The sequence below is a fragment of the Poromitra crassiceps genome (assembly GCF_964638095.1).
Source record: "Poromitra crassiceps genome assembly, chromosome: 2".
NCBI classification, from domain to species: domain Eukaryota; kingdom Metazoa; phylum Chordata; class Actinopteri; order Beryciformes; family Melamphaidae; genus Poromitra; species Poromitra crassiceps.
The window spans coordinates 51941165-51965483 of NC_139624.1; the positions used below are offsets into that span (position 1 = coordinate 51941165).

The window sequence follows — 24319 nt, forward strand, 5'->3', positions numbered from 1 at the left end:
TCTATGACTGCAGGGGCGCCAGGAGGAATGCTCCGTGCCTACACTATGAGGAAGTAGGTTAGGCTTTATGCTCAAACGATGTTGACATTTGTAGGTAAAATTAACCATATAATAAGCTTCAGAGGACGTATCTTAGCCGTCTGTGGCGAGTTGGTCTGAGGATATTCCCTCTGGAAACCAGCTCCAGAACTGCAATCTGTCTAGCTAGCCAGTTGTGCATTCCCTTACAAAAACTACTAACGTTATAGTAGTCATGTGCATTTATAGCCTATACCAGAGGTTCTCAACCTTTTTACACCAAGTACCCCCTGAGAAATGAGTTGGCTCTCCAAGTACCCCCATGACCGACGTTAAAATACAGTCTATTCTGAACAGTTTATGCAGGAGGCACACTTATTCCTAATAACATGATTTATTGTTAACTTTTGTCAGCCACAGCCACAATGTACAAAGGGGTAGCACTAGAACTAGCAAACTCTTCCACACAATTCTCATACAATCCACCTCAGTAAATGAGAACATAACCGTATCATTCTCACACAGCAAGTGAGAAAATTGAGAACTTTATTTTAGGGATGGGCGCGAGTACTCGGGTACTCGAGCACTCGTTCATAACGTCAGTATTCGAGTAACGTTTCTGCTGTTCGGGTACTCGCCCCACTCCCCACGCCGTTAAAAATGGTCTAGAAGATCTACACACGCATCGTCATGTGGATCTGGCAGCAACCAGCAGCAACTGCACGGCGGGCGTCAAGTCAGCCAGAATGTACAACTATGTCATCCGCTTTGTTGCTTTAAAAATAAAACGCTTATTGTAACCTTATTTATTTTGAGTAATGCGTTACAGCCACAGTTTCATGCCATTTAACATCACAACGAGTATTTTGATGATACAAGGATGCTGCTTCCTTCGTTGAAATACATTTTCTCCTCCAACGTGCATCAATAAGCTATTTACTTTTGTTTAAGTAACATTATTTTGAAAGTTTTAACCAGAAGTTTTCCAGCTCTTCCCGAAAATGGTGCCTGGAGATATTCTCCCGAATGAGAAGCACGCTTCTTCATAGCGCACGCCCGATAAAACTTTCAAAACGTTGCACTAGTTTACTGACTACATTGTCGTTTCCCATAACGTTAGTCACAAGAAATGTGGAGAAAGAATCACTTTTTGGGAGACAATCGCTTCATGGTGATCACTATTCAGCAACAATGGACATATATTGTAAATCAAATGCCTTCCGATTGTTTCACAACTTGTCTGCTCCAAAGCGTTAATCCAACCATCGGAGATACTGTCTAAAGGTAGGCTTTAGATGTTAGCTTAGCGTCACCTAATATCACAGTCAGTCCCTCTCCTGACAAAAAATGCTCCAGGTAGCGTTTTCCATGCAAAAATGCAAACGTTATGTGTGAACAGCCCCATACACAGCAAATTACCCCTGCTCAGTCTGCATTCTTATTTAATTACCATAGTACCGTAAATTCCGGACTATAAGCCGCACCTTTTTTCCCGTTTTTTGGCCTTTTTTGGCCCCTGCGGCTTATATAACGGTGTGGCTTATCTATGGATTTTTTCAAAAAAAAAAAAAAAAAAAAAAATCTCTCTTTTTTAGCACTCTTTCTAACTATAAATCCACTTCTGTTTTAATTTCCTCTCTTGCCCTCTTTTCACCACACTGTATGACACTGTATGACACTGTGTGCACTGTAAATAACAACACAGGTGGTGTTGTGTTATGTTGTTTTGTTGAAATGTTAATAAATGGGAGCATTACATATGGTAATTAAACATTAAAACACACAAAAAAAAAAAAAAAAAACATTAAAACACCCGCGGCTTATAGTCCGGTGCGGCTTATATAAGAAAAAAATAGTCAACTTTGAAGGTGCGGCTTATACACCGGTGCGCCTTATAGTCCGGAATTTACGGTAATCACACAGCCCGCCCCCCCCCGCGCGAGTACTCGAGCACTCGTTCATAATAGAAGGAGAGTACTCGACTATTTAAATTGCTTAAAATGCCCATCCCTACTTTATTTCAGCAAATGTACTTCAAACACTCTCTCTCACACACACACACACACACACACACACACACACACACACACACACACACACACACACACACAGCAAACAATTGTAGCTTACTTCAAACTTTCAAACACACACATACAGAGGCAGAGCATGTTGATGTCCATTGACAACTCACATAAGCCTAACGTGAAGGTTGTGCCTGTCTCTGTGAATTTTGATTGATTGATTCCAGCCTGCTTCTGTATTTGGTTTTGATGGCAGCAAGTGAACAGAAGCCTTTCTTGCACAGATATTGTGTCACAAAAGGAAGGATAAAGTGCACAGCTTTGTCAGACAGGGCAGGGTATTCTCTGTGTTGTTTTATCCAAAAGTCCAACAACTTTCTGAAAGCAGGCTTCAGTGTTTCATCACAAGACAACTCTAACTCTAGTTTTTGTATTTCTAGTTATTTATAATGGCTAACTTGCCTCCTCTGGTCGTTAAGGGCGCCTGTTCGGAGGGAGGGGAACTCGTTAATAGCGTGATCCTCCCACGTGCTATGTCCTACCGGTGAAGCTTCCCCTGTCAGGTGAAAAGAAGCGGCTGGCTAACTGCCCATGTCTCGGAGGAAGCATGGAGCCAGTTTTCGGCTCTCCCCAGATCGGCAGAGCGTGGAGCAGCAACCAGGATAAATAAATAAAAAATTGGCACTAATGGGGGATAAAAATTGGATAAAAAAATCTGAAAAAAATATATATATATCGGCCAATATATCGATATCGGAATTTTTTTACTCCCTAATATCAGTATCGGCATCGGCCTCCAAAATCCAGTATCGGTCGGGCTCTATAGTAATATTAGAGGTAAGATGTGAGGCATCAATATTAAATTTAGACTGTTTAATAACATTTGAAAATCTTGCTCGTAGCTGCTTTAAGATTACATAATAGTGAAACTGTGGCTGTAAAGCATTACTCAAAATTAAAATTAATTGTCTAAAATTATATGGGACAGGAGTCTGTCTGTTGTCCAACTATTATATGCTCAATTAACAGCAGACACCAACTGATCCAATTTAAAGTCACTCACCATCTTCATTACTCCAAGTCTAGGTTGCACAAGATCTACCCCTCTGTCTCATCACTATGTGATAGGTGTTGGAAGGTACACTATCCCATGCTTTTTGGTTTTGCCCTTCGCTATCTGGATTCTGGGCCAAAATATTTGATTGGTACTGTAAGGCCTATAAAATAACTCCAGCCGGAGGCAGAACTCGCCATCTTCGGCTGTTCAGAATCCTCTCTGCTCCTCCCTAATGCTGTGCAACAGTCTCTGACGCAGGGGATGACTGTCGCCAAAAGACTCATTCTGAAGGAGTGGAAGTCCCCCTCTCCACCTTCTTTTCAGCTGTGGCTGACGGACATGGTCTCGGTTGTGCATATGGAGAGACTCCGGTTCCTGAGGACCAATTCGCTTAAAGGAACACTCCGCCCATTTTCAACCAGCTTTGTATCATTAGAACATCAGTAGTATATCGGAAAACTGTAAACTGTTTTGAAGTCTGTCATTTAATTTGACAGTTATTGAGTGTTAAAGTGTGGACCAGTGACATCACTGGTCCACACTAACTCAAATTAATAACTCATTAACTCAAATCAACTCTCAATAACTGTCAAACTGAAGTCATTCATCTAGTTTGACAGTTATTGAGAGTTGATTCAAGTTAATGAGTTATTAATTTGAGTTAGTGTGGACCAGTGATGTCACTGATGTCACTGGTCCACACTTTAACACTCAATAACTGTCAAATTAAATGACAGACTTCAAAACAGTTTACAGTTTTCTGATATACTACTGATGTTCTAATGATACAAAGCTGGTTAAAAATGGACGGAGTGTTCCTTTAAAGGGATAGTTCGGTTTGTTTGAAGTGGGGTCCTATCAGCTAGTTCGATACACTAACTTAATTAGGTACAGTGTTCAGGAGGCTGGGTGCATTGTGGAACGAGACAGCGCACTCAGCGCAGCAGCCAAACCAGCCTTTTCTCTGTAAGTACGGGGGGTCAACAACTAAAACGTAATTTAGCCACCTAAAACAACGCCCACCTAAACAAATCGATATCCGTGTACATGCACGCTCTATTTTGACAATTTTCAGCGCTTTACTTTTCCGCAAAACAGCAGTTTCAGTCGGCACTGCTTTTTCTCCCAACCGTACAACTACCGTATTCCTCCGCTAAAAGCCAGCACAGAGCACAGAGCCGCGGTTTACAAAACAGGAAGGCTTAGAAGAGAGATAAAACACTGACTTACTTTAGAGACAACAAGTCACCTGGCCTCTCTGGTCTTGGACGTTTTCCACAAATTATCCTGGGAATGGTGAAAAAGGTCTGCAGGGCACCCCGGCATTTAGGCAGCAGGCGCATCTCTTTCTGCCTGTTCACTCTCTGCAAAAGTTCCTCTTCTGTATTCTCTCTGGTTCATAATTGTATCCTCTTGTCACCAAGGTGAATGGCATATCATCCTCGCTATCAAAATCACTCATATTTTCGTTCGTGTATTCTATTTGTTGTGTCTTCACTAACAAACCAGGAGAAATAAAATACCCCCAAATAACTGCGGAGTAATCCAGTGCTGCGGCTTTGTGCAGGGCAGGCTTTTAGCGGAGGAATACGGTAGTTGTACGGTTGGGAGAAAAAGCAGTGCCGAATGAAACTGCTGTTTTGCGGAAAAGTAAAGCGCTGAAAATTGTCAAAATAGAGCGTGCATGTACACGGATATCGATTTGTTTAGGTGGGCGTTGTTTTAGGTGGCTAAATTACGTTTTACGGTAGTTGTTGACCCCCCGTACTTACAGAGAAAAGGCTGGTTTGGCTGCTGCGCTGAGTGCGCGCCGCGGTCTCGTTCCACAATGCCTCCAGAACACTGTACCTAATTAAGTTATGGCCCAATTCCACCGCAGGTAGTAGCGCGGTCCCGCTCCGCTCGACTCGATAAATGGTCTCATCCCATCGGTAAAAACCAGCCCAGCCCGGTTTGATTTGGGGCTGAGTCGTGCTACTTTTTGTCCCTGCCTCGTCGGGGTTCTATTCTGCGAACCCGGGTTCATACGGTGACGTGAAAACATTGTTGACGACTGATTGGTCAGGCAGAATCGTGTTTACTCTGTCTACTGACTGTCATATGCAATGCTGGCGGCTGCATACCAGTTTAGTGGGCTTACCTTCCATTCTGTTATGTATATTTCCATCAGTCTTTGTGTTGCTGCCTTCGCTCCGGTGAAATAAAATCGTGGCGGGTGTTCAATTGTCTGAGAAAAAAGTCCGCTCCTCGCTCAGGGAGCTCTGTAGCTGAGTGGAGGCTGCAGCGCTCCGCTAGGCCGCAGCGGGTGTTTGGTGAAGCCGCGGTCTTGCCTAGAGGCCGCGGGGTAGAGGCTTCACTCTGTTGCGCCTCTCCCGTCCCCGCACAGCGCAGCGCATGCCTGTGAGTGATATCCATTCTCCTGGTCGATTGTCACATTCGCCCATGTACACTGTAGGTCATTTAGAGGCACCTGTATTTCATAAACAGTTTAAAAGTTCTGTGGATGGATTTAATTGTAATGTTATGTATATAGCCTACTTCGGAAGGACAGATACCGTAAAATACCAATTATTAGCCCGGGCGTTAATTGACAAAATATGTAGCCAGACCCCGTGTCAATATGGGACCTGCGGCAGTTTGGGACCTGCTTTAATTATTTTTGTACAAAAATATTGCTCAGAAAAGATTGTAAATAGTATGAAATTGTTTATTTAAACCATTTATTTTAATGAGTTGGCTACAGCCCTCCACACGATTGCTTGTCTATGGGGAGAGCCGCGCCTCCCTCTCAGCGCAGCAGAGCACATTGCATGCCAGTTCTGGCCTGTACATGAAATCAAATAAAATTTGAGCTGAACTGTGACCTACCGGTATTTACCACTAAACTTTCTCCGCTGAAGGTGAGAGAACATGATCATCATGTGAGCAGATTATTTGTTGCATGCGCTGCCTCCGCTGGCTGCATGCGCTGCCCCCTCCGCTGCAGTGTGCGGTGAAATACCAATTAGAAACCGACTTCTATGCCCGCTGGCAGGGAAACATACCATATAGGCACATTTCTCAAAATAATTATTACACCAGAGATGTCGGTTTTAGTGTATAAAAATCTTCAGGAAATGCCTACACAATTTTCAGAATCATCAGATGTTGACGGAAAACGAATTTTGATCAGCAAGTTTCGTGCATGTGTTTTTTTTCCTCGTTGTTCCTCGTTTCCTCGTTGTTCGTCTTCTTCATCCGATTTTTCTTCTTCGTTGTGTTTGGGGGATGCATTCAACAGGATGTCGCAAAGGTAAAAAGAAAACATTGAAAAAACTAACCGGGCGTCAAATTGGGACCTGCTTTTATGTACAAAATATGTATCCAGACCCCGCTTATATATGGGACCCGCGGCAATTTGGAAGTCGGCTTCTAATTGGTATTTTACGGTATGCAGATATCGCTATGACGGGCGGGGGCAGATGAACGGCGGTCGAAACAGAACGACCATCGAGTTGAAAGAAGTAGAGCCGAGTGGTGACGGGCTGTGCAGGGCTGTAAAATGTGGTGGGAAAGAGCCATTAGTGTATCGAACTAGCTGATAGGACCCCACTTCAAACAAAGCAAACTATCCCTTTAAGAAATTGCCGCCTAGTGCTCGTGCATGCAGCATGAGAGAGAGCTGCTTTGTTCTGTTGGCCTATTCCATCAATGTAAAGTAATTAACTGTTAAGAAAGTCGAATTTCCGCCTGTGGGAATCACTGAATCTCACTGACTCATGCTGGAAAAGGGGCGGCAAATCAGGAGGAGGAGAAGCAGGGTCGGAAAATCACGCCTTGGACCACTGCCAAGATTTATATCGCGTAAAAACCCACCTCACTTGCAGGGTTGCTCTATCGGCTAAACGGCCTGGCTGGGAAACTTTTAGACTGAAGAAAATCCCACTAATTTGTGGATATTAGTGGGATTTTTGGCCAGTCTATGGGGTTCTCTTAAGCATCGTTTTTAAGACATTTAAATTCCATTGATCATACAAATAAAAAGCTGTAGAGAACTGGGGAGCGTTGAATGGCTGTAGTCAACTTCTCGTCCATTTTCAAGTCTGCCACTCATTATGAACTACCCTGGCTATCTGAATCATACAGATAGATTGGTGTTTAAACCATAACCTTTGCCAGACTTCACCATGCTCAGCATATCAACATCACTCATGTCAAGAATGCTGGAAGTGAATAGCAGAACTTACTGGCTCTCTGTTGTGAAACTTATACCTTACACCTACGCTGCTTGTGATCAGTGACACTGCAGTGTACTGTCAGTTCACTCTCAAGACCTGAAGTTCACCAGCCAACTAGCCTATATTTTAAGAATGGGATGAAACCTCTCTGAAGTGTTGGTTGGTCATCTCATCGGTGACTGTAAAGTAGACAAACTATCCAGCCACAGCAAAATGTTATGCAAAATTGTCTGCTGGCAATTCCCCACCAGCCAGGTATACAGCTTTGATTGTGAATTCATTTTGTTGTTGATTTGGAGCAAACATCATGATCAGGCTATGTATGACATCATGATCACTGATCAGGCTATGTATGACTTTGTACCATCGTCATTGTGAAACATCGGGGGCAGTTGCAGAGCTGCTGTTGGGTAAATTTGCCGAGATGCGACTAGAGGGAAATTTAAAATGGTTTGAAGAGGACCCCCCCCTCCCCACCAGTCATTGGAAATTCCACAGCTTAACCCAAGCTTGAAAGTTGAACCTTGAATCAAATAGCCTAGGTTTAAAATGTGACGTTAAGACTGTTGAGCCTTTTCTAGACCTACAGGTTGCTGCTCCTCCCTCATAGTACAACTTTTTTTTAAGAATACAATAAAGCAAGATTGCCCACTAAGAGGCATACACACACAGACCTAAATATAAACTTGTTCACAAAAGAAACCAAAACGAAGCAGGCAACCTTGATGAGAAATATCTCCTGCCCTTTGTAGGCCCATATGAAATTAGTTTTATTTTTTCGAAATTCCGGTTGTTTTCCAAAATTAAATTGGTTTCCATTAAAATTTTAATTTAGGAGTTAGGATCGATATATATATATACCGTATATATTTTTTATGACGCGTGCTGCTCGAGCTGATCCAGCTCGATCTCGATATCTCCCAGTGGTGTCAAGCTCCAAAGACTAACTAACTTTCTCATCATAATATTCTGTAACATTCATTCATTGTAATAAATCATTGTTTATCCATCAAGTCTCCTGATTGAAGTGGAGTTTATAAACGAAGGTTCAGACAGGACGATCTTGATCCTCACCGGTTCCACAGTCACTGCACTTCTCCTGCTTGCTCACCTGGTAACCTGTCAGCTTCCTGGTGATAATTGAATAATCAGTGGTTGCCTCCTACTTTCCCATAAACCAATAGCATAGCAACACATCACCTTATACACCTTTGCTCACCTGCACTTTTAGCCTATCACATTGTGGCACTCCCCTTTAGGCAGCCTATCACATGGTTGATGTGTGCATAAATATGCTTTTCTGTGTCTCATTCAGTCTCTCTCATCCTGCTGTGATTTCGAATCTCGAATTTCGAATGGGCACGCAGCCCAGCGATTTCATGAACCAACTGAATTGCTCTTGATAGCGGACATTGAAATTAATTATTAGTGTATTAACGCCAATGAAAACGTAACACAAGCTTTTAACACACAATCGATTTTTAAACATTTATTTCAAAACATCATTGTAAAATTCAGGCCTTTAGCCAAAGCTTCAATAACAGAGCTCAGCTGACAGTTTAACCTGCAAATGAAAACTATAAAAAATATCAAATTAAAAATACAATAGGCTACAGCACATAGGCCTAGCTTCTCTCCCCCCCCCCCCCCCCAGTCCAGCCGTTTGTTCCAGGCCAGTGAAGTCCCAACAATCTACAAAAACATGCAATAATATAAAATCATAGATACAAAGTTGAATCATACACAATAAATAAAACCAAAAGTAAAGGTTTAGCCTTCCCAATGGCCAGCAGCATCTGTTATTCTGGCCTCATAATAAGCACTGAGGCGGGTGGTCAGAAAGTCAAATAACATTAAAATACATTGTATGCTTTGGTGCGATGTATGATTTTGTCCTTCAATATCCTCGTTGCAGCCTCGCTTGGTGTTGTTGCTTCTCACAGGAATGTGTCCCTGTAACGGAGCCCAATATGAGCGCCTGGCCAATCCTGGCGCTTGACTGCTGCGTAGGCGGGCACAGGGCGTGGTTTTTGCGTAACCTATGTGCGATTTGAAATCACGCGTGACGTCTCAGACAGCCTCTTCAACATGTTTCTCAAAGTGAAAACCAAGTTGTGAGGTGACATAAGGGTCCCACGCAAGACCGACCCCCCCTCCCCCCTCCCTCCAAAACATCCCAATTGAAAACGGAATTTTTTTCTTGAGGCCTATTATGATTTTGATAATTTGATTTGATTTGATTTATTTATTTAGACGGGACAATGCAAAATTGATGAACACAATAACCATGGAACAGATAAAAACATCTGGAACATAATAAAAGTGTAAAAATCGCCGGATTTAGCGCGAGGCTAGTTTCCATCCGTTGTCCCCGAAACATAAGACACAAAAACATAAAAACAGAATATATAAAACAGCAAAACATAGGCATCAAAGTGCTTTACACACGTAAATCAAGTATACATATGCAAAACAGCAAAACACAAGCAACAGTAATACACTCAAAAAACACAACAGTATAACATCTACAGAAAATACATTTAAAAAAAGTTCAGAAGTTGACCTTATTACCTGTGGCCACAAGACTGGTGGGTTTTCATAATTCATTTCATAATTGGGCCTACCTTTATCAAATTCAGCCACATTATGGGAGATTGTGTTATATTCCATGTTTTACCAAATTCCATGATTCTGTCTGTTGTTTCTGCAGTGCGGAAATCATCATCAAGGTCCTATTTTTGGCACCTGCGTGTGCTTCCTGCACAGTTATGCCATTTTAAAGATGTGTTTTCTTTAGCTTGAAGAAGATAGACAAGAGAGCATACTACAGTCTTATGTGGCCGGGGAACAGCATGTACTGTGAGAGGAGTCGGGAATGCGTGGCCATAAACTGACACTGAAAGCTGCCCTCACACACTTTACATGCTGGCTACATACATGCTGGCTACAACCACATCTATGGCATGACTGATTGATTGATTTGGCTTTTGTTTGTTTTCTCTTGTTTCAGCCTCACACACTTAAGCTGCCTAGCCCACTTAATCCTACAGGCCAGGCCACATCCACGTCACCTTGCACACAATGCTAAACAAACTCTGATACCATAGAAAGTATATTGCTTTTCTTCCACCATGCTTTACAGATAAAGATTGCCACCTTCACAGAAGCATAATCATGTCTTTCAATCATAATCATCCAACCAAGAGATGTTGGCAGAAATGGGAGTCATCTTGCTGTAAAGCACACTTCTCTCACAATAAAACAAGATCAATTCACTAGGATGCTGTTGGTCAAAATTCACTGGCCACTTTTGCTATGTTATCAGTAGGGCTGTGGCGATTCACTTATCTCCCGATTCGATACTATCACGATTCTTGGGTGCCGATTCGATTTATATTGCGATTCTTAAGTATTGCGATTCTACGATTATTGCGATTCGATATTACGATTTATTGCGATTTTTGTTTATTTTTTTCTTTTCTTTTTTCAGTTTGTTTGCTTTTTTACACTAGATTAGAACATGGGAAAAGTTGAATCATACACTAGAGACTGTATATTATATATCATGAGTAGGGCTGGGCGATATAGTTAAAAACAGGGGCGGACTGGGATCATAATTCAGGCCGGGCATTAGATACCAAGCAGGCCAGGCCGATATGGGCCAACGCGCGTGAAATTTGGGCCGTTTGAAGCCAGATTTGGGCCGTTTGAAGTCCAATTTTACAATGAGATGCACCCACTTTAACCCTGAAGTGTAATTATTACTTCAGACTAACTAATAAAGTAATAAAACCACTAGTAAACCAGTAGGCGGCGCGTGGCCTGCTGTTCAGTGAGTGGCCTGACTGCAAGCACCAATTTATTTTTATTTTTTTTAATTTGCGATTATCGATTCTGGAATAAAAGATCGATCCAAAAAATCGTGACATTAAAAATCGCGATACTTAGGTGAATCGATTTTTTCCCCCACCCCTAGTTATCAGCCAAATATAATTTTAGTCTCTGATAGGATCACTAGTCTGAACAATGGTTCGTTAATTGTGAAAGTGGCTAGTCGAGGAGATAAACTAACCAGCCACAATCTGTTGACTGTGAAAGTGGCTAGTATCAGAGGAGATAAACTAACCAGCCATGTTCTGTTAACTGTGAAAGTGGCCAGTAGAGGAGATACATTTACCAGCTACGATCTGTTAACTGTGAAAGTGGCTAGTAGAGGAGATAAACTAACCAGCCACATTCTGTTAACTGTGAAAGTGGGGTGCTGCGTCTATGTGCCGACAGGCCGCAGTGCCGACAAGTCGCAATGCCGATAGCCCACAAGCAGAACCAGCTGAGCGAGGCGGCGTGCAGCGTGTCTGTGGAGCTAACCTCTCCCAGCCCCCACGCCAAACCTAACCTCCCCCCATGCCTAAACCTAACCTCCCCAGACCCTAACCAAAAACCTAACCTCTCCCACCCCCACGCCTAAACCTAAGGTCGGCATTGCGGGTGGTCGGCATAGCGGGTGGACCCCGAAAGTGGCTATTAGAGGAGATAAACTAACCAGCCACGATCTGTTAACTGTGAAAGTGGCTAGTAGAGGAGATAAACTAACCAGCCACGATCTGTTAACTGTGAAAGTGGCTAGTAGAGGAGATAAACTAACCAGCCACAATCTGTTAACTGTGAAAGTGGCTAGTAGAGGAGATAAACTAACCAGCCACATTCTGTTAACTGTGAAAGTGGCTAGTAGAGGAGATAAACTAACCAGCCACATTCTGTTAACTGTGAAAGTGGCTAGTAGAGGAGATAAACTAACCAGCCACGATCTGTTAACTGTGAAAGTGGCTAGTCGAGGAGATAAACTAACCAGCCACGGTCTGTTAACTGTGAAAGTGGCTAGTCGAGGAGATAAACTAACCAGCCACAATCTGTTAACTGTGAAAGTGGCTAGTAGAGGAGATAAACTTACCAGCCACAATCTGTTAACTGTGAAAGTGGCTAGTAGAGGAGATACACTAACCAGCTACAATCTGTTAACTGTGAAAGTGGCTACTAGAAGAGATAAACTAACCAGCCACAATCTGTTAACTGTGAAAGTGGCTAGTAGAGGAGATAAACTAACCAGCTACAATCTGTTAACTGTGAAAGTGGCTAGTAGAGGAGATAAACTAACCAGCCACGATCTGTTAACTGTGAAAGTGGCTAGTCGAGGAGATAAAGTAACCAGCCACAATCTGTTAACTGTGAAAGTGGCTAGTAGAGGAGATAAACTAACCAGCCACAATCTGTTAACTGTGAAAGTGGCTAGTCGAGGAGATAAACTAACCAGCCACGATCTGTTAACTGTGAAAGTGGCTAGTCGAGGAGATAAACTAACCAGCCACAATCTGTTAACTGTGAAAGTGGCTAGTCGAGAAGATAAATTAACCAGCCACAATCTGTTGACTGTGAAAGTGGCTAGTAGAGGAGATACACTAACCAGCCACGATCTGTTAACTGTGAAAGTGGCTAGTAGAGGAGATAAACTAACCAGCCACGATCTGTTAACTGTGAAAGTGGCTAGTAGAGGAGATAAACTTACCAGCCACATTCTGTTAACTGTGAAAGTGGCTAGTAGAGGAGATAAACTAACCAGCCACGATCTGTTAACTGTGAAAGTGGCTAGTAGAGGAGATAAACTAACCAGCCACGATCTGTTAACTGTGAAAGTGGCTAGTCGAGAAGATAAATTAACCAGCCACAATCTGTTGACTGTGAAAGTGGCTAGTAGAGGAGATAAACTAACCAGCCACAATCTGTTAACTGTGAAAGTGGCTAGTCGAGGAGATAAACTAACCAGCCACGATCTGTTAACTGTGAAAGTGGCTAGTAGAGGAGATAAACTTACCAGCCACAATCTGTTAATGAGCCCCTTGGCTGCTTTTGATAATCCTGCTGAACATGAAGCAGCTGTGGGACTTCAATGTAACTTTTGTTCCCACCTCTGGCACAGAGCGCTGTAGCAGCTGGAGAGGTGTGTGTGTGTGTGTGTGTGTGTGTGTGTGTGTGTCAGTCCTCATGTAGGGGTGTATATAAGGATTTGTAACCATGCCCCACAGAGAGCCAGTATGGAGAGTGATGTGAGCAGATGGTGGTCTAGCTCTGACCACACAGATTGGGTGCTAGCTGTGAAAGCTGCTAGGCTGTTCTGCTGCCCGCAGCCTTGGACAGTCAGCAGTCATAATGGACTTGAAGCTCCTGATTCACAGTATTTAACATCTCTATCAAGGTCACAATATAAAAAGAGATTTGAGTACAAGGGCGTCTATCTCAGTCAGTGACAGCAGCTCTTAAAGTCAGAAACATGTTATTTAGACTATGGTTGTGCGATGTCATCAAAATCCCCATTGTGATTGTTTTACAGTGAATGGCATCGTCATTTATGCCATCCGCCGCTGCAATGCACATTAAAAGCAAGGACAGCTGAGCTCTTCATGAGAACGACAGGCAGGCTACTAGCTACTGCACAGAGCCAGGCCACTCAAGCAGTGAGCGGCAGCTACTGCTGTAACAGCTAGCAGTAGCCTAGCAGCTGCTGCTGCTGCTGTATTTCTCTCTCAACTCGCTCCAGTCTCCTCAACTTAGGTTCAAAAGCCCACGCGAATCCGCCAGTAATTCTGTCAGTTTTCTGCCAGCTAGTTAAATTCAACACACACACACACACACACACACACACACACACACACGTTGTTGGTCAGGATATGTAACGTTAACGTTAGCCTATTTGTTTTGCGCCGTTCAATATTGCTAGTGCTGTATCAACTTCAACTTTCACTTTGGAAACAGGCGAGTTAAATTAACAGTTGAAGATGTGTACCGTAAATTCCGGACTATAAGCCGCGGCTTTTTTCCCGTTTTTTGGCCTTTTTTGCCCCCTGCGGCTTATATAACGGTGCGTCTTATCTATGGATTTTTTCCAAAAAAAAAAAAAAATCTCTCTTTTTTAGCACTCTTTCTAACTATAAATCCACTTCTGTTTTAATTTCCTCTCTTGCCCTCTTTTAACAACATAACATAACATAACATAACACAACACAGGTAAGCAGAAAGAAAAAGACGAAGCAATCACGCCATGAATGAGGAAATGACTCACCTGCTGGAGGCTGGAGATACACCGCTTGGGCTAAACTTTTACTCCGTGAAACACTATCGATTAAGTCCGACATCGCTCAGAGGTTTTGAGCAGCTTGAAAACAAGTTTGAAAACGTGCAGAAGTCCATCCACTCACTCACTAAAGAAAATAATGCAACCGTGAAGAGTTTCACTCGTGTCCAGCCATCTGGCCGAGTTAGAGCCGAAGTCCCGAACACAGTGAGAAAACCTCCCGAAGCTGCTGCTGCCTGCTGCAGCGGGGTGCATATTGTCCGGCCAGCCGACCGAGAGGCATGCGAGCCGGGCACTATTAAACAGTTGGGGTGTGTGAGGTGGCTGGCTGTGGAGGTGGCGGTTTCTCCTCCTCCTCCTTTCTCCCGCACACCGGGCGCCTCGGCCACGTCCAGACCCCGGCCTGCCACCGAGGGCCATCTTCATCTGCCTACTCCGCTGGCCCGACCGTCAACTCATCCTCCAGGCTGCGGGGAAGAAGCCCCTCACCGTCCGCGTTGGTGCAACAGAAACGCGCAACATACAACAGCATCATCGAGTCAATGGATATCGCTTTGGCGTACTGTACCCAGCGAGACTCGTCATAACCATTGATGGACAGCGGCGGAACAAGAGCTCAAAGTGAAACTGCCGAATATCTTTTGAGTTGGACTGGTCAATAGTACTGTGAGTAACTAAAATAAAAAAATAAAAAACGGAATTCTCTCTTCTTTAGCACTCTTTCTAACTATAAATCCACTTCTGTTTTAATTTCCTCTCTTGCCCTCTTTTCACCACACCGCGGACACTGTGTGCACTGTAAAAAAAACAAAAAATACCACAATGTGTGATTTTGTCTGGGGATTAGTGACCTGACTTTTGTTTTGTTGAAATGTTAATAAATGGGAGCTTCCCCAAACAGCCATCTATTTCCCGACAATCCCCTCTGTGCACGAAGCCTTTCATATGGTAATTAAACATCAAAACACCCGCGGCTTATAGTCCGGTGCGGCTTATAGAAGAAAAAAATAGTCACCTTTGAAGGTGCGGCTTATAGACCGGTGCGTCTTATAGTCCGGAATTTACGGTACTCACTTTGGGTTGAAAACAGGAAAGTCTTGTCTTGTCTTATAAGTGTTCACAACAAAAGAACTGACTTCTCATTCGCGGGGGACGCCCCGGCGACATTAAACAAGCGCACCCAGTGTAGAGAAGCACTAGAGCGGGGGAGGGGGAGGGGAGGCTTCTCTGAGTCTGAACTGGGTGCGCTCGTTTAATGCCGCCGGCGCGTCCCCCACGCGTCACGGTAAGTGGACTTGGTATTTTTATGCCTCCGCCGGCGAAGCCAGGCCGAAGGCATTATGGATCCGGGTTGTCCGTCCGTACGGATGTCCGTCCGTACGGATGTCCGTCCATACGGATGTTTGTTAACGCCATATCTGAGGAACGCCTTGACGGAATTTCATCAGATTCCCCTTAAACATTCACTTAGGCTCAAGGATGATCTGATTAGATTTTGGTGGTCAAAGGTCAAAGGTCAAGGTCACTGTGACCTCTCGAACGCCATTTTCAAGCTTGTTAACGCGATATCTGAGGAACGCCTGGACGGAATTTCATCAGATTCGCCTTAAACATTCACTTAGGCTCAAGGATGATCTGATTAGATTTTGGTGGTCAAAGGTCAAAGGTCAAGGTCACTGTGACCTCTCGAACACCATTTTCAAGCTTGTTAACGCGATATCTGAGGAACGCCTGGACGGAATTTCATCAGATTCGCCTTAAACATTCACTTAGGCTCAAGGATGATCTGATTAGATTTTGGTGGTCAAAGGTCAAAGGTCAAGGTCACTGTGACCTCTCCAGCGCCATTTTCAAGCTTGTTAACGCGATATCTGAGGAACGCCTGGACGGAATTTCATCACATTCACCTTAAACATTAAATTAGGCTCAAGGATGATCTGATTAGATTTTGGTGGTCAAAGGTCAAAGGTCAAGGTCACTGTGACCTCTCAAACGCCATTTTCAAGCTTGTTAACGCGATATCTGAGGAACGCCTGGACGGAATTTCATCAGATTCGCCTTAAACATTCACTTAGGCTCAAGGATGAACTGATTCCATTTTGGTTGTCAAAGGTCAAGGTCACAGTGACCTAACAAATGCCATTTTCAAGCTCGGTAACGCCATATCTCAGTAACACCTTGACTAAATTTCTTCACATTTGGCTCAAATATCCAATTCTGCAAAGAAACGCCTTGATGCAATTTCTTCCAATTTGGCTCCTACATCCACTTGGACTCAAGAATGAACTAATGGCGGAGGCATAAGTCCGCGTTGCGGTCGTTCTAGTTTATTATTAAAACGGCAACAATTTAATTCTAACAGATAATTAATCACGATGATCCGATGTAGAAGGCTCAGAGGAAAAGTGTATGGGCTAATATTTTGTACATTCAGTGTAAATTGTGGTTCAAACTAAGCCAAATACAAGTGAGTATAGTCCAGATGTTTAGAAACGGCACTTTGTGATGCAGGAGCCAGGCTAAATACAGTAGAGACTGTCCTTCCATTAGAAAGTTGTGTTCAAGCCTCTGTGTCGGCTAGCTGGTAGGGGTGGGAATCACCAGATGCCCACGATACGATACTGAAACGATACTTGAGTCACGATACGATAGTATTGCGATACTGCGATATTTTCGATATTGCGATATATCGATATTGCGATATATTGAATATTGCGATATTTCGATATATTGCGATTTCTTTTTCAACTGCAAATGATGTCCCCAAAGGAAAACTTTGTCAACATCTGGTTTATATAAGAACATTTTTTCAGTCTGTACATCTGACTTCAACCATTTTATTGCAGCAACATTGTCAAGTAGACAGACCAACAACTTTCATAAAGTCATGTCATAGTTGCATGCACCTGACAAACTGAACTGTTTGTTACAGTCTACTTACAGTCCACCTTAACTGGATGTGTGTGTGGACTACTGTACTTGTGTAGTTTTTGCAACTTCACTTCACTTACACAAAACATTTTGTGCAGCCCATTCAGTAACTGGGGAATTTGTAAATTACTGTTATGACAAAACTGTTACTGTTAAAACAAAATGAAAATATGCTACCGTTTGTTTACTGCTGGCCTTGGAACTAAAGTTTATAGTAGCCCGGTGGCCTGGCATGGCCTGCAAAAAAAAAATTTTTTTTTTTTTTTTTTTTTTTTTTTTTGCAATATCGATACTTGGCGTCCAAATATCGATACAATATCGTCAGGCAAAATATCGCGATACTGTGGTGTATCGATTTTTTTCCCCACCCCTACTAGCTGGAGTGTCCTTGACACTGAATCCCCCCTACCAGCTTCTTTAGCTGACCTCTGTCCTCCCTGTGGATAGGACCAAGTTAAAAGTATTTGCCAAGGTGCATCAATAAATAGGCTTCTGCCAAGGTGCTTGAAGTGCTATTTTGAGAGAAAAAATTAAAGTCCTGGAATACCGTGAAAATAGACACTTTTTTAAACAAGGTGCTTCAAAGTCATTGAATTTCACATGAACCACATAACACTGTCTGTCAGTGACTGTCACGTCTTATATTTTGACCAAAGTTGGTATTAAAAACTTTAAAAAGGCAAAATGCGGTAACTGAGGTATGAGCATCTGTTCAAAGTCAAAGCAATCTTTAGACAAATATTTCCCCGTCCCATTCACAATTGAATGGCCCCTTTTGGGCCAAATTTATTTTTGAAAATTATTTGATTTGAGTGAAGTCCTTGAAAATGGAAAAAAAAAAAAAGCTTGAAAAAGTGCTTGAAAGTCCTTGAATTTCGTTTTGTAATGTCTGTATGAACCCTGAATAAAGTATCAATCATTATTATCTACGCTTTCCAATTATGAATAGTGAATACATACAAATTGTAGTGCTGGAACCTGCATTAGAACTGAAATTTGGACCAGTAAAGAGATGGATTTCAACATTTGAAATCAAATTACCAACCAAATTACTTCTAACCACCACTACTATAAAAGACTCCAGGCCTAACGGTGGCACTGAGACAGAAAAACACTTAATATCTGGCAATGAGCGGAAATAACTATAGTACATATTTAGTATTTAGGCTGTTTCTCTTATGCAGTCGACATGTTTTCACTGTATGCTATCTGTATTTTTGTCTATCCAATTATCTGCCCATCAATCTGATCTCTTTATTGTGTGTGTGTGTGTGTGTGTGTGTGTGTGTGTGTGTGTGTGTGTGTGTGTGTGTGTGTGTGTGTGTGTGTGTGCGTGCGTGCGTGCGTGCGTGCGACTGCGTGCGTGCCCTCCAGTATCGGCAGCACCCTGATGGACACGGAGAGCACGGAGTCAAGCGGGCGCTCCACCCCGGCCATGATGAACGGTCACGGGGGGGCAGCGGCGGCGGGGGGGAAGTCTCTGGGCTACACCTGCTGCTGGGACCACTGCCACCTGCTGGTAACCTGCAGCCCTGACCTGGCCGAGCACATCCGAGCCACACACGTAGACGGCCAGAGAGGAGGGGTGAGTCTGTCTGTCTGTCTGCCTGCCTGTCTCTCTGTCTGTCTGTCTCTCTCTCTGTCTGCTGCATGTCTCTCTCTCTGTCTGCCTGTCTCTGTCTGCCGGCCTGTCTCTCTGTCTGTCTGTCTCTGTCTGTCTGCCTGTCTCTGTCTGTCTGCCTGTCTCTCTGTCTGTCTGTCTCTGTCTGTCTGCCTGTCTCTCTGTTTGTGTCTGTCTCTCTGTATGTCTGTCTATCGGTCTCTCTCTCTGTCTGTCTGTCGATCTGTCTCTCTCTCTGTCTGTCTCTGTGTCTGTCTGTCTGCTTTTATGTTCTGTGCCGCTCTGCAGGGGTCACACCAAGCATGTTTGGAGCGGTTTATTCAAGTTCTGGTGGAGGGCTTCAACCAACGTTTTTTTTCTTTATCAATCATTAATCTGACGGTTATTTTCTCAACTAATCAATTACTCGTTTGGTCTATAAAATGTCGATCACTTTTTCCCCAATGCCCAAGATGACATCCTCAAATATCTTCTTTTGTCCACAACCCAAAGATAATCAGTTTGCTTACTGTCATAGAAGACGAAATAAACCAGAAAGAGAAGCTGGAACAGGAGATTTTTTCATTTCCTACCGCATATCATTGTTTGAGCTACCACCAGTGAAGAGAGTGGATGCTGGAAAACAGACAGAGAAGCTAAGATAGTAGCGGTGTCACATTACGTGTATTCGTCCCGTGACGTCACGGTATGGGCGTCACGGTACGGTGCGTGTAGCTATACGACGAATACGTCAATACACACTCCGTTAAACTAGCGAGTGTATCATGGTGTATGATGGGGCGGTAGTTATGGCAACTATCAACATAAATGTGCACAGTTATGCCAGTTTTATCTGACACAGCCTACATACAACCATATTTCCATTGACTGGATCAAAATACTGCCAAACTGTGCTGGTTTTATGAGATGCCATCTCCCTTCCGCTCCTCTGACTACGCTACGCTTTGACCACACTGTTCTTTTCAAAATAAGATGCATGTAAATATATGGTCTGACAATTGCCAGTTGTGGCACTTTTGACAATAATCTACAGGTGTATTTTAAGTTCTTTGAAGTAGCAAAAGCTTCTGCATACCTAAACGACAGGTGCGTCGGAGGAGGGAAAACCCGCACACTGTCTCCAAATGCAAAACGTTTATTTCACAGAAAAGAATAACGTTTCGGTCCTAAGTCCTTCCTCAGATTCTTGTTCTTTGTCGTAGAAGTAGAAATCTGCAGCACAAAAAAGAGAAAAGGAAAATCTCTAATTATATATTTAGCAAAATGTTTACATCGCCGCTGCCTGCTACAACAACAGACTCATCAACGCTTCCCTACACTGGCCATATGCTAGGTTTCGACCTAGCCTTGTTTGTAATTAGTCTAAACGATGAATTAATTATAAAAAAAAAGTTTGATTAATTTACCATCGATTAATCGACTAATCGTTGCAGCTCTTCTCTGGTGTGTTTACTCCTTTAGTTAGGTTTGTTTGGGCAAGTGGGATAAATGCCCTCTGAACCCTGGTAGCATTAAATAACAGTGATGTCATTAACAGTGATGTTATGTGGCAAAGAGCACTGACTGACTAAAGTTACAGGGACTGGAATCAGATTTGTTTTAATGTTGAGAGACACCAGGTTTAATGTCAACTTCATGCATCACAGCACCAGAAATAAATCAAATAATTTACCTGGGTGGGTTGCACAAATATGATATGAGAAAGGATATATGAAAGATTTAACTTTTTTTTTTTTTTTATCATTTCCTTTGCAATCAGCCCTGAGTTCCCAGGGAATGTGACGTTGTGTAATTTGTGTATGCCTGTGTGTTTCTGCAGGTGTTTGTGTGTCTGTGGAAGGGCTGTAAGGTGTACAACACACCCTCCACCAGCCACAGCTGGCTGCAGAGACACATGCTGACCCACAGTGGAGACAAGCCATTCAAGGTGACAACTTCACTCTCCAAATGGTGAAAAAAGTTGATCAGCAGTTTCCCAAAGCCCAAGATGACCTCCTCAAATGTCTTGTTTTGTCCACAACCCAAAGATATTCAGTTTACTGTCATAGAGGAGTAAAGAAACCAGAAAGTGTTCACATTTAACACATTCACTGCCAGCCGTTTTTCAAAACTGTAGTTAGCTTCTGCCAGAGGTTTTTTTTGAGGATTCTGGCTCATCTTTCAAGAGCCGAGGATTCGTTTCTGTTAGGATTTTGTGAACACACAATATCTCAAAAGAACTAATAGAATGTGTGCTTTCTCTGTCTAAAAGAGTTAGTTTGTAGAGTTAGTAGTTATGTAAGCATTAGCAGTTGAATACAGCATGGTTTCAGCGTCTGTAAATTTATTCAGAGATAAACGGCTTTTTGTGAAATTCGATAGAACAGTCACTTTAACCATTCATTTTTGGCATCAGTAAGACGTCAGACATCTAAACAATAGTTTTGAACAGTAATTTCCTCCATAACAGCAGGAAACACCCCTTTCCTTCAAACTCCTCCCTCCGTGTGTGTTCTTCTTGGCTGCAGCGGGCGTGTCACAAGCTCGTTGCTGCTGCTGCTGTAACCTCGCGTCACCAGGCTCACTGCTTTGCTGCTGCTGTGCCTGTCTGCCTGGCGGCCGCTGAGCAAGTCTGGATGGATGGGCTCGCTCGTTTCTTGGGGTTCTGAGAGCTTTGATGAAGCTTTTGCGATTCTGGTCTTATTTATGCTGCGTGTTTCAAAGTGTGTTCCACCCGTAATCTATTATGCAAATTTGCAAAACCCCACCGCCAGCTCCCAAGCGCGAAAGCGTTTTCGCTAGGGGTGTCACGATACACTCAGTTCACGATACGATACGTATCACGATACTGGGTTCACGATAACGATACGATACGATACGATACGATTTTAACAATATTTTTTTAAACTTGAATAATGACAATATATGACTGGAAAAGTAGTATTTTATTTGAAATGCACAAATACAAAACATGCTGTTATGGGAAATTGTTATTACAATAACAACTAGAAAAAACATGAGATTGGAGATAAGGCTTATCTTGAAATAGAATGAGTTACACCGTCACTTAGATTTACTTTGAACTAAAAGGTTTCTCAGCAGTATAAATTCTCATTATGCATCTTCAGTTTTTCTTCAAACTCAAACAACAAGACTTTTCTTAGTCTATTTTTTATGCATCTTCAGTTTTTCCTGTCAAGTAAACAGTTTTGCCAGAAACTCAATTGAATGGTTTCTCTCCTGTATAACTTCTCATGTGTTTTTTTTTCACGATATGAGATTTCATCTCAACGATACATATCGTGACGTTTTACTATCGCGAAATTTCTTGGGACGATATATTGTGACACCCCTAGTTTTCGCCAATCCATTTTCATGAGAATGGCTTCCTCATACTGCTTTTTGCTTGCCTTCCTCTAGAATGGAGAGCACTGTCGCCACTTAGTGGGTCGGTGGAATGGGTTGTACACGTTCGGTCGCTCCAATATTTTTATAGGAGACGTGGGGGGCATTGATCCACGTAGCACCGTCAATTTTTTTTTTTTTTTTTTTTTTTGACGTCTCAACTCGTCATTGGCAGTGAACCGTTGGAATTTTTTTGACGAGTCAACTCGCCATTGGCAGTGAACGTGTTAAGAAGCTGGAGTCAGATCATTTAGATTTATTTTGACCCCCCCCTTTAAAAAAAAGTGCTCTAATCGATAATCAAAATAGTAGCAGATTAATTTAAGAGATGACAACTAATTGATGAATCATTGTAGCTCTAATTTGCACAATGCTAAATATATGATAATAGAAGCAACAAAAGTCAATGGTGGGGGATATGAGGCTTCTGATTTACCATCACACTGCAAATTGCTTGGAAAGGATGCATGAAGTAAAAGTTTAAAGTCCCTGGAAACCAGAAATATTTCTTTATTATTTAGCATTTTGAGTTCATCACATCACAGGACCCTATGTTAATAAGCCACCAGCCAAATTTGAACGATGATGAACGTCGCAAATTATATAAATTTAGGTTTGACAGTCTGGCAAAAGTCATGAGAATCAATTACTTTTTAGAGTGTATTTTCTCCCGCGGACTGTGTGGGCGTGTCCCGTCTGCAGCAGGGACACGCCCTGCAGCAGAGAGAGAGAGAGAGAGAGAGAGAGAGAGAGAGAGAGAGAGAGAGAGAGAGAGAGAGAGAGAGAGAGAGAGAGAGAGAGAGAGAGAGAGAGAGAGAGAGAGAGAGAGAGAGAGAGAGAGAGAGAGAGCAGCATAGCGCTCGGCACAGAGTGGGAGGCAGACGGACACTGAGGGAGCGCTGTCACTGGGGGCAAAGAACGGACAAAAGGAGAAGGGCAGATTGCGCGCGTGTACAAAGGTTATATAGAGCTTATGACGTCATAAGCTCCTGCGTTTTAGCACCTCGCGCACTGCTGTCTTCAATGAGGAAGTACTTTGTAGAATCTTGTAGAAAAGTGTCGATTTTAAGGCTTTGGGTTGAAAGTAATGTATAATAATTTCTGAGGCACAAAATTACTAACATAAGACCCTAAATAACATAGTTAGAACGTTTTTGTGGATTTTGGTTTCCAGGGACTTTAATTATCCACCTGTAGTCAGTCTCGGTTCATTTGTGCAAAACACTGGGTGCTATAAGTCATCTCTGTCCTCCTGCAGTGTGTGGTGGGAGGCTGCAATGCCACATTTGCCTCCCAGGGTGGGCTGGCGCGCCACGTGCCCACTCACTTCAGCTCACAGAGTTCGTCCAAACTGGCCAGCCAGGGCAAAGTGAAGGAGGAGTCTCCCTCCAAGGCCGGCCTCAACAAGAGGAGGAAACTCAAGAACAAACGCAAACGCTCCCTCCGTATGTAGACCACAAATACACACACACCTTCAAAATGCATACACTTTAAGATAATTTCACAGACAATATTTCTAGTCTTATTTCTGATAAGCTTTTCTTGCCCTCTGGTTAACTTCCCAACCCCTCCTGTCTCACTCTCCAGTCTGTGTTAAGTTTGATTATTTTTCCTTTTCCAGCCCGACCCCATGACTTCTTCGACGCCCAGACGATGGACGCCATCCGCCATCGAGCCATCTGCCTCAACCTGGCAACACACATTGAGAGCCTGGGCAACGGACACAGCGTCGTCTTCCATAGCACGGTGGGCACGCACGCACGCACGCACACACACACACACACACACACACACACACACACACACACGCACAAAAACACACACGCACACACACATACACATAAGCTAATTAATTGATTAATTACCGGTAATACAAACATGACATGGCCAGACATACGCGTTTGTCTGTCTCATATTTCCCTGTGATGGAAACATGTCATCCTT

The 24319-nt window shown here is 43.1% G+C and overlaps 1 protein-coding gene across 2 annotated transcripts in view; it reads left to right on the forward strand.

The window, feature by feature from the left end:
* The window catches only part of LOC310794040 (zinc finger protein aebp2-like), a 40397-nt gene that overhangs the window by 3462 nt on the left and 12616 nt on the right, over window positions 1–24319 (forward strand). For both annotated transcript variants that reach the window (XM_083655903.1, XM_083655904.1), the window contains exons 2-5: window positions 18745–18955; window positions 20811–20918; window positions 23634–23820; window positions 23997–24121. In XM_083655903.1, the coding sequence (XP_083512029.1) occupies window positions 18745–18955; window positions 20811–20918; window positions 23634–23820; window positions 23997–24121 (631 nt within the window). The remainder of the gene's footprint in view (window positions 1–18744; window positions 18956–20810; window positions 20919–23633; window positions 23821–23996; window positions 24122–24319) is intronic.